A 14,524-nucleotide genomic window follows, 5' to 3' on the forward strand; every position below is an offset into this window, starting at 1 on the left:
CACTTTATGGAGATAATGCCGCATGTGTTGCTCAAATGAAGGAAGGGTTCATCAAGAGCGACAGAACAAAACACATCCCTCCGAAATTCTTTTCGTTCACCCAAGAACTAGAGAAGAACAATGTTATCAACATCCAGTATATTCGTTCTTGTGATAACTCATCTGATCTCCTCACAAAAGCGCTCCCCACTTCAACTTTCAGAAAACATGTTCATGACATTGGAATGCGTAAATTGCAAGATTTGTAGAAAGACCGCACCAACGTCTGCATCAGGGGGAGCTTTGCATAGCTGTACTCTTTTTTCCTTACTGAGGTTTTTATCCCACTGAGTTTTTCCTAGTAAGGTTTTTAATGAGGCAACTGACCATGTAAATGTATCAATGAGCATCCCAAAGGGGGAGTGTTGTAAATAAATTGGTATGCTCATATAGGTCAAAAATATAGGGTAAATAAAGTCAAAAATATGGGGTAGATAATTAATTACCCTACACCTAACTTTTGACTAATGTACACAAATTTTCACTATAAATACATGAGGATGGTGAATGAAAAATCCATCCCTAAAAATTCCTACAATTCCTCTCCCATTTTCTCTCTACTCTTCATATTCTCTTCTTCTAAATTTTCACCATATTAGTGTTTGAAGAGTATTCAATTCAAGTTATTCATTTGGTTTTCATAACAAAAAGAACAATAATACAAGGAAAAAAAAAAAGTCTGTCTACAGATCACACTTGTCTGCTTACCCATAATATTCTCTAATACAGCTTTTATAATTCCTTAATTAATTACAACAATAAATAAGCGAAAACCGGCATTTGCCGGTCACTCCTTGTATCCGTTACTCTCGTCTCTTCAATATCAACGCTTATATGAAATCAAGAAAGAGAGAGACAATCGCAACTAAAAAAAATCTCGCAGAGAGAGAGAGAGAGAGAGTTTCGAAACCCTAATTATCCATGGCGGTTCAAGGCCTAGAGACGACGATCCAAGTGGACCGCAATTCGGAGCCAAGTGGGAGCGTCAGCGGCCGGCGAGGGTGCTTCTGCTTCCCGTGCTTCCGCGACCGGAGACCGCCGTCCACGGCCGCCGGATCGGTGTGGTGGGAGCGAGTCTCGACCGTCCGTCTTTCTGATCGCCGGTGGTGGTCCCGGGGACTGACGGCGCTGCGAAAGGTCCGCGAGTGGTCGGAGATCGTCGCGGGTCCGAAGTGGAAGACCTTCATTCGGAGGCTGAATAGGAACAGCCGTACGGCTTCGGGGAGCGGGAAATTCCAGTACGATCCTCTGAGCTACTCTCTGAACTTCGACGAGGGACAGGGGTACAACGGTAATTTGGACGCGGCGGAGGAGGAAGAAGAACAGGCAGTTTTTCGCGATTTCTCGTCACGGTACGGACAACAGTCCTCAGCTCATCATCATCATCAGGCTATGCCGGTAATCGTCGAGAAGCACGGCGGTGACGTGGCGGTGCTCGCGAGCTGATGATGAGGTGGCTTCCGTGCGCCGGCGGGGCTAACTTGCGCCGGGGCGGGTAACGGCTAAGCGTGCGCTGGAGAGTGGACAGGTTTGTCGTCTTTCGTGGCTGTTTGTGAGCTGGATGGGGGTGACGTCATTTGACGGCGATGTTTAGACGTTAAAGTTTTTGTTTTTAATCATAGAGTTTTTTTAATAGAAATTATATAATTTTTATTATTGTTATAAACTGATTGTAATAATTTCGATTGTACAGAAAAGACAACAAGCGAGAACAAAGCGTGTTACTTATGAGGGTGAATGCAAATGTTAATTATAATGATAATTAATAATTATAAGAAAAAAGATAGTGAGCATGACACTATTTTTTTTCCTAGCGTGACATTCAAGAATTTATTTTTACTTTATGTATGATTTGGGGTTACAATTTGATTTGATTACTTTTTTTGTTGCCATCCATAAGTTAATTGCACCCATGAGAGTGTGATTAAGTTGTGGGGCCAAAGATTCCACTATTTTTGTTTCCAATCCAATCCTTTCTGGGTTCTTTGCTATAATACTCTAAAACTAGACTATTATGGAGACTAAATTTGGAATTTTCTTTTTGAAGTGGTCCACTATGTTGTATATATTACACATATTATCCGTCGATCGTTATCTTCAGACACTGACTTGTAACACACGTTTCAATGCTGCTAATAAATTAGAGAAGCGGATTTCACAAAATAAAAAATCCAGATTATTAGAAAAACAAAATCCAAAATTGAATCAAATCAAACCATTCAATTATATCCTTTTTCTCATTAGGTCCGGCCGGTGAAAATCCGAGAGCGTCACAACATATCGGAAACCTTTAGAAATTTTTCCGGCCTAACTCAGACTCAAATTTTTTTTGTCAGTCATTTTTTTTATGGGTTCATAGCCTTAATCTCGAGCTCTTGTCGAACCACTCTCGCGCCTCGCCCCGGAGACTCTTCGACTTCCAACACGACTTGGTTCAAGAACGCCTCGTCCTCGACCCCGAGAGTGGAGCGATCGCCCGGTTCAGGTAGCATGGCATTGCGGTGCACCACCCGGTACAACAAGATCTTTCCGATCCCGTATGAGAATCAGTGTTTCACCCATTTGGTCTAGACTTAGAATCTTTTGGGCATGGAAAAAGATCTCGCAACGTAAATTAGAATCTTACGGAAATTTTAGGAGCAGTACTTGCGAGCTTTCTCCAATATTAAATCCACCTTGCCTTCTCTGTATAACGGCTAGAAAAAATTCCTTCATTTCCTAGCAGAAATTCGTCGTGTCTCCGATCAACTTCGAAGTGGAGAAATCTGTCGTGCGGACCCAGAGATGATCGAAATCTTCCTTGCAAATGTGATAACGGTAGGAACTGAACTTCGAAGCTTATATTAGGTCCCGAAAATTTCCTGTAGATCTTTGGCCTGTATTTTAGCTGAGAGAAAGTAAGACTCTGTCTTAAATATAAAGATTAAAAAAAATACACAAAAATTAGAGCATTAAAGGCATGCTACTGAAGCGAACGCGGTCATATTTTACACCTTACTTATTTAATTTTGAACACCGTATGATGATCTTATAAACTCCCAAAACAAATTATTTTTGTTAATTTTTTTTTGGTTTTTTTTTTTTGGTATGAATCGGCATCACTTACACAAACTAAAACCTCACAAAGTTCTCAACTTTCGCACCTTGAGAAGAAGAGCATACATTTTTTAATGCCATATGATGATCTAACAGCTCACAAACCAACTTTTAATTTTTTTTTTTTGTACACAATAATCAGGAAATATTTTTTTTGGTACCTTGACAAGAAGAGCGTACATTTTAACACCACCCAAACAAAAGCCAATGCTCTCCATAACATCGACAAAACGAGACCTCAATCTTGTAACACTCCTCTTATTGTCGACGACCCAAAATTAAAACTCGATCCGAAACAATAAAATTTTCCAAGAAACTCGGGGATTAATAGTATGAGGTAATTTTCCTTGATGAAGTATAATGACCCTGGCCAAAACAAATGAGAAAGGACTTCACATGCCCAACCCAATAAGAGGTTCGGGAGACCCGGGGGAAGACTGGAGGCCAAAATGACGAGATGCCGGCCGTGAAATATGATAAGACGCCAGACGTAACGAGACTCCAAATATGACTAGACGCCTAGCGTGACGAGATGTCGAATGTGGCAAGAGGCGGTCATGGTTGAAGGCCGGAAATGATTGGACAACGAGCGACGAGGCTGTCCAAAGTCCAAGAGACATGGCCGTCTTAAGTCCAAGCGACATGACTGTCCTAAGTCCAAACGACATGGCCGTCCTAAGTCCACGTGGCATGGCCGTTCTAAGTAAACGTGACACAGTCACACTAAGTCTACACGATAAGGCCGTCCTAAGTCCACGCGACAGGGCCGTCCAAAGTCAACGCGACTGGGCCGCACTAAGTCCACGCAACAGGGCTGTTCTAAGTCCTTGCGACAGAGCTGTCCCAAGTCTGGACAGGGTCTCCCCCTTATGACGACCAAATGACAGGACTACCCCGACCCCCTCTACTTCACTATAAATACCACTCATTTCATCATTTGAAGGTAAGTTTCTCTAAACCTAACAAAACTTTGCACTATCTCACCTCACACCTTCTTTCTCTAGAACTCTAAAGGGAGAATAAAGGCCCCCTGCATCACATAGCACTTGGACTAATGTTGGGTGTCTGAAAGCTCCGAGGGAAAAACCACTGCATCCTTCTAGCCCACCTATTTCTCTCTTTTTTCAGGTGTCGCCGGAAACCTCATTCCAGGACGGCGGAGGCGGCGAGTTTAGAGAATTTTTAATCATTCACCCACTGCATGATCATAGGGTCTGGCCCTAGATCATGTTAGGAATATTGTCCACTGAATATAATTACTGAATATAATAGAAAGTTTACTTTATTAGCATTATTGATTAGTGAGTTGTAATCTAGTTAGAATCAATAACAACTATCATCAATAGCCTCCGTATTAAACTGAATTACATGTTGGACATCTAAGTTCGGGCGGTGAGCTAAAACATGGTCGGTTATTGATCTATGCCTGGATAGCTGGATCTAAAATCACATATATTGAACACAAGTGAAAGATTGATCACTTAGGGGAGCATTCCACACATTTGATATGTGTACAACCCGGACAGACTTTGATTGTTGATGTGCCGTTTAAGAACTGTTACAACACACTAATCGGGGTTGCTATGATGATCACAGTGAGACTTGATCTAAATCCTGAAATGGTCACAGACTTTTAGGTTGTATTATCGGGTTCTTTGACTCATTCGTTAATGACTACTTGTAGATGCCTAAATACTTATGTCTTGGGAATCTAGGATACGATCTGAGCGAAAAGTGATTCACAGATACATAATCAAGCCTTCATGAAAGAAGCTCAATGTTCACTCACCTAAGAATTGATTCCAAAACCGATTGATTTTGCGTACTTTTGCAGTAAGTGCGTACAAAAGAATCTTTCGTTGGGGAAGAAACGATGCTTAGGGCTCATATGTATCAAGAAAAGTATAACAGAATAATTGACATTTCTCCATACCGGTTGAACCTGGAGGATTGAACTCATGAACTGACTAAATCAATGGACGCTCTTAACATCGAGTAAAATATAAATCTACTAACAAGAAGAGTGCAGTCTCGGCTCATCTTGTGGTGTGACGTCGAGGTTGACAAATCAAATAAATAAGAGAAAATAGAGGTTTCGTCTAATTATTTATATTCGTGGGAGCTTCAGTTACTAGGTCCATAGTCCCCAACGTGACTCTGATGAAGATGAATAGAGATACTCGTAATAATTAGACAATTGATCACACACTCACTACTACAACTTAGTTGCAGTATCTTTCGCATTCGTAATAATGTATTTTATGAATAAGTTATTACTTGTTAAATAACTCAGAAATATCACTTAGATTAAATAGACTTGTAAAAAAGCAATTTGAATCAGTCCACAAGGCCCAATAAGACTTGTAGTAGACGTGTACATCTTGGTACATTAACCTTGAATTTGTTTGATCAAAGTCCAATTAAATTAAGGTTTTTCTTAAATAGTAAATAAATATTATATATTAAATATGATCCGATTTAATGAGTATTTAATATATTAATTATTTAAGAGTATCATGAAGATATTCTCTACTAATCTATTTATAGAATAGTATCTTATTGGGAGAAAAAAAATATTAATTATGTTATTTATTGAGAGTATCATGGAGATATTCTCTTCTATTGTATTATCTGAGAAATAAATAATGAATTAATTATGTTATTTATTGAGAATATTATGAAAATATTCGGTATTAATCAATACCTGATTAATATATTGTGAGGAATAAATGATGAATTAATTATGTTATTTATTGAGAATATCATGGTGATATTCTATATCAATCATTTATCTGATTAATAATGTGAAGTAAATAAATATCGTATATGATCTGGATATTTTATTTATTTAAGTATCTAGAAGATATTTGCTTTGTTCTATTCATAGAATAAATATCTCGCATTAATTAGAATAAGATCAAAAGAAATCAAGAAACTGCATATTCTTTTTGGGGTAAGTTAAAAAGCTATAAATAGAGGGCTTAAGCTAAGGCAAAAATCGCCCATTCATGCCTATTCCACTCTTGGAATTTCGCCAACCTCCTCCCTCTTGGCTTGGACATTTTTCCTCTCTCTCGAAGTTGGAAAATTCGTTCATACCACTTCACAAAGAAAGAAAGAATTTTATTCTAACACCTTGTTGGAGTAATTAGCGAGAAAAGAGTTGGCCCACACCTTGGTCTCTATCCTTATGGATATTACATCTTGGGAGACTCTGGTATCCATCAACCAATGAGCAGCTAAAGAATCCGAGAGCTTGGAGATCCGAAGATTCAAGGAGAAAGGAGACGCCGAGATCTGAAGATCACTAGAAGCCTGACGCAAGAAGCAAGGATATCAAAAAGCTAGGAGCATGGAGGATCTGTAGCTGAGCCGAAAGATATGTAATATGAAATCATCTTATGGTTTGTGTTGATTATGCTTGTCTAAATATTACATATTGTTAAATGATTTTGAGTATTATGGTAATTATTGTTTACGTTAAAGATTAGCGATTCTTCACGTTTTCTTCTATTATGCATTTGTAAACATATTGCAAGGCTAAGAGATTGGTTACCCAATAAGAAATATTGAAACGATTGTTCATGTTCAATACACGAGAACCGTAATTAACCATTAGGGAAGTCATTTACCAATCAAAGTGGTATTGGAGCGATTGTTCGTGTCCGATACCACACCTTATTTTTCAAAAATTGATATCAGATCGATTGTTCGTGTTTGATACAAACTTATAACTTCCCAACAGATCTAATCACGGCCGGTTTCAAGTGTTGATCTATTTTTCGGCATTAACAGATTAAATCATTGAGTTCATGATGTTCAACCATAAAATTCAACATTATAAATTTCATCAATCCAAATATCACCTTCTTTGGCATTTAAAACTCATTTCAACAAGAATTAACTTTATTACTAAAGCCAGAGAATTATTGAGCATATACATGAAAAACGCACGAGTGGATTAGTGATTAATATTGAATAAATAAATTGAAGAGTCTTAATGAATGGATGTAGTGATGAATTACAAGTTCGGTGATATTAGTATCAATTGGTCTCGTAAAATTCATCTATGAACCATGAACCGTTATGCTTGACGAAAGTAAAAATATCTCCCATCACTGCACGTAAATAAAAATACGCACTAGTGGAATTATGAGAAACATTGGTAAATTTTTTGAAGTTAACGTATTGCAAAAATCTAAAAAATATTGAATTTAGTTACAAGTTTGTCACTAATTACGTAACTTTAATGACATATTTGTCATTAATTCGGCATGTTTTCGATTTAGTGATAAAATTTTCACTTAATCTTCAAACAGAATCTGGGTTTCTATTTGAAGAATTAGTGATAAGTTTTTCACTAATTCATTTTTTTTATTAAGTGACAAGTTTGTCACTAAATCTTCAAACGAAACAAGTTTTTAAATTAGTGATAATGTTGTCACTAAATCTTCAAACGAAACTCAGATTATGTTTGAAAAATCAGTAACAAGTTGGTCACTAAATCTTCAAATAGAACCCAAATTCTTTAATAAATGATTTTTTTTTTTTTTTTTTTATTTTTTATATATTTCAAGCTTAAAAACGTAGAAAAATTAAAGTATTAAGAAAGAATAAATTAAATACATATGTAAATAAGAAGAGAGAAATATGGAAAAAGAGAGAGAAAGAAGGATGAAAAAGAGAATTGGTGGGGATGTGAAAACTTGGGAATGAGAGAGGAGGAAAGAAAAGTGTTAGGAGGAGAGAAAAAGATTTTTTATGGAGGTTTTGATTGGTCTAAATTTTGGGTATTTATTAAAATAAGTAAGAAAAAAATAAAGTATGTTGTAATTTTTTTAGAAGAGAGAAAATATTATTTTCAAATGGTCTTGATTGGAAAGTTATGAGATTTGATTTAAGTTGTTGAGAAATAAAATAAAAAGTTGCTGAGAAAGTAAATGAAAAGTAATTAATTGAATAAAGTGAGGTCATAATAGGAAAAAAAATGTTCTCTCTTTCTTTGACTCGAGTTCTCTTGTTTTTTTTACGGGAATGCTTTTTGGCACGTCTCACGATTTTCAACGATCCATTCAGAAGTTGACACGTGCCCATCCAAAAGTATTAAACATCCATGTGTCAACTTCTGAGTGGATCATTGAAAATCGTGAGCCGTGCCAAATAACATTACTTTTTTTTTTTTATCACTCCTAGTAAATTTATCATTTTTTTAGAGAAAATGGTGGCATAAATACCCAAAGTTTGAACATATTTGCATTTCCTTACCAAATGTTTAAAACCTGCGGGCAAAATACCTAAGGTTATATTTCATGAACTCCGTTACTACCTGTGGCGTTAGGTTGGACGGGAATGACAGATGTCATCATCTGGAGTATATTCGAAAATTAAGTAATGAGAATTGAATGAAAAAAACGTTAATAGAACTAATAAAAAAAAAGAAAAGAAAAACAAATGAAATACATTTGATTAAATACATTTGGTCGAAATCCCCAAATTACTGACCTAGGTTTTTTCTTCTTCTTCTTTTCTTCGACAACTCCATCGCCATCTCCATCGAGTCTTCAACTCCATCGCCATCTCCATCGAGTCGCCATCTCCATCGAGTCTTCAACTCCATCGCCATCTCCATCGAGTCCTCAACTCCATCACCATCTGTTGATCTCATCTCTTCATCGAAACTCCAGCAACCTAGCGATGTCGTCATCTTCATCGTATAATGGCCATCGAGGTGTGCGTAGGAGTTCGTCGGTGAAGCACGATGGATTTCGTCCGACTGAGACTTGTTATTGCGGCGTTCAATGGACTGAGAAGACGTCGTGGACGGATACAAATCCAGGTAGGAGGTTCAGAAGTTGTTACAGAGCAAAGGTAGGTGATTTAATTCCCTGTTGTGGTCGGGCTATAATTCCCGTCCCGTGATTTAATTCCCTATTGTGGTCGTGCTATAATTCCCTGTTGGGTTCTTTGAATGGGTACAGAGTGACGGTTGCAGGTTTTTTTGAATGGATAGACCCACCGATGTGTGAGAGGTCAAAGCAAGTAATTCCGGGTTTGATAAGAAAAATAAATCTATTGGAGTCTCAGTTTGGTGCAGGAGTGGAATTCTCAAGCGATTCTGGGGTTGAGATGAAGTTCAAGAAAGACACAGGAGTCAGCTTGAAATGTATTCTGATTTTGACATTATTTGTATGTGTATTAGTGTTGTGTTTGAAATGTGTCTGAATGGAATAAACTGATGCTTGAAATGTATCTCAGTTTAGTGTTGTAGTGTGTTCTGATGCTTGGAATGTATCTCAGTTTAGTGTTGTGTTGAGACCGATATTTGTAATCTCTTGTTCTTTGATCAAATGAAATATATTTTGGAACTGATTCTTGATCCCAGTCCTTGACACACCAACTCAGGAGAATATGTAGATCAAAATATATTTTCCCTATCTTTATACCAATAACTAAATGCTAGACAAATCACTAGAAAACTAAAGAATATGTAGATCAAAAGAAATCAGGGACCAAAGAAATCAGGGACCAAAGAATATGTAGACCAAAGAAATCAGGGACCAAAGAATATGTTTGATTCCAGCAACACCAAAAATTCCTGTTTGATTCCAGCATTAACATAAAAAAAACATCAACAATTTTCTGTTTGATTCCACCAACATTAACATAAAAAAAACATCAAAAATTTCCTTTTTGATTCCAACAACAAAAACATCAAACATTCCTGTCTTGGATTCATTCTGCAGCTGATCTCTGTTGTCTCTTTCTTCTCTCAATTCTTTTTACTGTTTCCGGTGCTGGATTTTCCTTGATTGGTCTGCCTCTCTTTCTGGTTGCTTTGACCTGCAATAAAACAGGTTCTATATTACTTAACCACAACAATAAAACAGCTTCTACACTTTCAATAAAACATCTTCTATTTCACCAGTGGGGTTCTGCTTTTACAAGTTTGTTTAGAGTGTCCACTTTCACCACACACACTGCAGTGGTTCTTCTGGCCTCTTCTAGGGTACTTTGTTGCATCTGCCGGGGGGTGGTTCATCAGCAGATCTGTTCCTTTTCTTCTTTGGCATGCCGGGCATGACATGGTCTTCAGGAGGCTCGATAGGGTTCAGTCCAGGTTCAGGCCAGTGGTCAGGACTGGTCATCGGTTGGATGACACCACTGTAAGCAGCGATGTATGCCTCTCTCTTGTATGATGGATCTATGAAGTCCATAATATTTAACCCGGATGACCATATACAAGAGAGGGCATGAGGACATGGTAAACATTCATTCCAAAATCATTAACAATTCAGTAAAAAATCATTAACAATCCAGTCCAAAATCATTAACAATTTAGTCCAAAATCATTAACAATCCAGTCCAAAATCATTAACAATTCAGTCCAAAATATTTTCAAAACATTTAAAATACCCGTGAGTTCAAAGTTTCTACATGAACATGTCTTTTCTTTGAGGTCAACAACCAATGATTCAGCACCCATGAATGTGACTTGAAACTTGCCATTTCCAGCTGGAGTAGGCATACAATACCTAATTTACAAAGTCCATACCATTACATATTACTACAAAATATATATAACATGCTTGATTGTGCATCAGAAATAATATAGATTAAAGATTATTTCACAAAGACAGAAAAACAAAGAGATAAACATTAAAGATTATTTACCTTGCTGATTTTTTGTACAACTCTATAATGGTCATAATCCTCTTCCCCACATCATGCTTCCACTTAAGTACAGCTTGGCGTTTGGTTTCAAACCGACACATCAACCAGAATCTTATTTTTTCTAGGAGGGTGACAATTGGCTTGTCTCTGGCATGCAGTATAGCAGAATTAAAGCTCTCACACAAGTTATTAAGGAGCATGTCACACTTTACATATTCTCTAAAGTGTGACTTGCTCCATTCTCTAGGGTTCTTCTGAGCTAGCCACTCATATGCTGATGTGTCTTCTTCTTTTAGCTCTCTCATTCTCCTCAAGAATTCAGCTGTTGTTGTAGCTTTTGCACACCCCCAGAGCATCTGTTTGAGCAGCAAACCGCCATGCTTTTGCTTGAAGTTGGCATGAAGATGCCTAACACAAAATCTGCCTTCAGCACCTGGAAATGTCTCGGCCAAAGTCTTTTCCAGACCCTTCTGCCTGTCACTCATAACAGTGAACACTCTAGGGTTTTCAATATGCAAATCTTCACTCACAAGCTGTAGAAACCATCCCCAAGTAGCAGTGTTTTCCTTTTCTACTACTGCAAAAGCTACAAGATATTGAGAGTTATTTGCATCTATTCCTACAGCAGCTAGCAACATTCCTTTGCAATAACCCTTCAAAAAACAACCATCAAAGCCTAGCAACGGTCTACACCCTTTGTTAAACCCATCTTTGCATGCTTTTAGACAGACATATGCTCTTTCAAATACCCTTTTCCCATTCACCATTTTAGTTTTCAAAATAGCAGTGCTTCCTGGATTTGTAGCCATCAACTGCCTACAGTAGTCATCAAGAATGGCATATTGATCCTTTATAGAACCCTCTAATACCCTCCTAGCCTTCGATTTTGCCCTGTAAAAAACTGTACTTGATACATCCTTGAACTTTGAAGCCTTTGTCATTTCCCTAAAGCTCGGGAAATCCATATTGGGGTTAAGCCTAAACTGATCTAGAAAGTGATTAGCTAACCATTGACTATTAATCAACTTATTATAAAAAACAATCCCACAGTCATGCTGATCCACTAGAGTATTAATTCTGACTGTTTTAGACTCTGAATGAAGTCTTCTAGCATACAATGACCATGGACAGTCTTTTCCCTTACACACTGCTCTCAAACGACTCTTATCGTTGAACACAAACTTGAACTCCCTATCTCCCCTTATAAATTCTTCTTTTAACACATGCCTCAGATCATCAATTGAAGGAAACTCCATACCTAATTTAAATTTGAAATCTTCTGACCTCGTGCGCGGATTGTATCGCTGCTTACTCTTCTTCACATGCTCTTCTTCTTCATCGCTACAAAGGCTGTCCAAGTCGCTCTCGTCTCTTGCTTCATCAGAGTCGTCACTGCCCGCCTCTCCTGGCTCTCCTTGATGACAGACCTCATTGACTACGTGCCACCAAGACTTGTTCGTGTTACCCATGTCTTCTTCGTGTTCCCCATGATCTTCGAACTCTTCCTCTGCAAGATCAAAGTCTTCAACTCCGACTGCCTCGTCTTCAAGATTTTTCTTCGTCTTCGCCATGTAATCTTCGTCTTCGCCAGGATTCTTCGACGATTCAGGGTCCTCCATCGCAGCTGTCGTTCGAACGGGATATTAGGTTTCGTTTGTTTTGTTTTTTTTTTTATTCGTTCGTGTATCATCTGGAGTATTTCATTTGTTTTTTTTTTTATTTATTAGTTCTATTCTATTAATGTTTTTTTCAAATGTTTTTTTCATTCAATTCTCATTACTTAATTTTCAAATATATCCCAGATGATGACATCTGTCATTCCCGTCCAACCTAACGCCACAGGTAGTAACGGAGTTCATGAAATATAACCTTAGGTATTTTACCCGCAGGTTTTAAACATTTGGTAAGGAAATGCAAATATGTTCAAACTTTTGGTATTTATGCCACCATTTTCTCTTTTTTATATGAAATGATAAAGTATCTCAATTTTAGTCTTAGTGCTATCCAAACACCATAATTGGGAATCATTTTTTTTACTCGAATTTGTTTGGACTTTTCTCACTCGTATTGGTTATATATACAATATGTTCTTCACGTCTTTCACTTTTCTAATTTTTTTTACACTATACACATATTGACATTGTAACATAAATTAGTTAAGCATGATAACTTTAAAGTTTATAATTTTTTTATTACTATTTTACTACTTGTATACAAGTTTAGACTATTTTACAATTGTATTAATTTCTAATGCACGAAGGGTACGAACGGGTAGAAAATGCCTCGAGCCAATGTTCGAGTACCAAGGCGCTACGGCGCTGAATTAATCGATGCCAGCGGTGACGATACTGTAGGGGAGGTCCTACGGAGAAATAGCTCGACGCCTGGATGATAAAAATCTTAATACCTCTCATCCTTAATTACTTTATTTTTTCAATAGTAAAAAGAAAAAAAAGATAAAGTACCTATTGAAACAAGTGAATAGCATCTAAGACATAATACAGGCCTAAAGTCAGAAAAGATCTAAGACTAAGTGCATGTGTTCGCTCACCTTGTGCATACTTTCGACATAAAGAAGGATATAGAGCACATGAATATTTTGGGAACTTTTGGCTATTTCGAAATACCTCCAATGATTGATAGAGAGATCCAAGCAACTTGGTCCGATAATTATGAAGATTGTTGATACGCCTATTGTTGGCTTATTTTTTTACAGCAAGTTAGATTGAAAAGATGTCGTGCATTATGTTGCACTTTGTGCATATACATCTTGTCCTTGTTCGCTGATATGTATTTCTGGCAAGTTTCTCGTTCTTCTAGAATGTTTCGCTAAAGAATTTTTACATTGGTTCTATACGGGGATAATGAAACCATGGATTGACTTCCAGAGATATTGCTACTATGAAAGCCGTGCGCTTCTCCCATAGTAGCTCTTACGCATTCATTAAGACTTTTAGAGTTTATAGACGTGCATGATCGGCGGACTGAAAAACTAATTGTTTTGATGAATGAACTATAATTCTCCGAACACATCTTTAGATCTATTGAGTGTTGGTGAATTGTTGTGGGTGTTGTAATTGAGTAATTCCTTGTTCAGGTGCATTGAGATTGAGATCTACCAAACACACGGTAGAGTGTTTGAGAGTGGAAGTGATAGGAACTCAGATTTATGGGGAGCCTGAGTTGAAATTCACCGGTAGTATTAGGTAAATGGCATTCAAAGAAGTGATTGCTCTTATAATTCAACCATTGTACTTTTACTACTTTTTATATAGTGAATTTCCTTTTCACTTGGCCACGCTGCCCCCCAGAGTAGATAACGTTGCATCGAACTGGGTTACCACATTTTGTGACATTTCGTTTACCACATCTTGACACTGTCTAAACAAAATTTCAAAGACGAGTCTCCAGCATGCATAGACAAAACTCTAACAGGAAATCCACAACGGAATGGTGGGAGGCGGCTAATCTGTCCCCAATCCAAAATAGTACGAATATAATCAGACAACAAAAAGTACTGACAAATAAAATCAACATAAGAACATAAAAAAACATTAACATAACATAAAACAGATAACAACACCGGTATTTTTTCGTTGACCGGTGAGTGGAGAGACGGAGATCCTTTGACCCACGCACTTTGTCCATATTATACGCCCGCAACATATGTCAGAGCATAGGTTCTGGCATCTCCATGCCATCGACAATGGCTAGACTC

General features: G+C 37.5%; 1 protein-coding gene and 1 pseudogene across 1 annotated transcript; one reads left to right on the plus strand and one right to left on the minus strand.

Moving 5' to 3' along the window:
• Positions 1-870: 870 nt before the first annotated feature.
• Positions 871-1,850, plus strand: LOC149383670 (uncharacterized). Its single transcript, XM_089628167.1, has 2 exons — positions 871-1,567; positions 1,733-1,850. The coding sequence occupies exon 1, from the start codon at positions 961-963 to the stop codon at positions 1,483-1,485; it is 525 nt and encodes a 174-aa protein (XP_089484293.1). The 5' UTR covers positions 871-960; the 3' UTR covers positions 1,486-1,567; positions 1,733-1,850.
• An 8,017-nt stretch (positions 1,851-9,867) lies between these two features.
• Positions 9,868-12,425, minus strand: LOC149383671 (uncharacterized; annotated as a pseudogene).
• Positions 12,426-14,524: the final 2,099 nt, after the last annotated feature.

The sequence above is a fragment of the Urtica dioica genome, chromosome 10 (genome assembly GCF_054948205.1).
Source record: "Urtica dioica subsp. dioica isolate 48M chromosome 10, U.dioica_male_clone48M_v1_H2, whole genome shotgun sequence".
Taxonomy (NCBI): Eukaryota; Viridiplantae; Streptophyta; class Magnoliopsida; order Rosales; family Urticaceae; genus Urtica; species Urtica dioica.

Excerpts from the sequence above, each read along its gene's own strand:
- LOC149383670 (XM_089628167.1), top strand. The coding sequence starts at position 961 with ATGGCGGTTCAAGGCCTAGAGACGACGATCCAAGTGGACCGCAATTCG.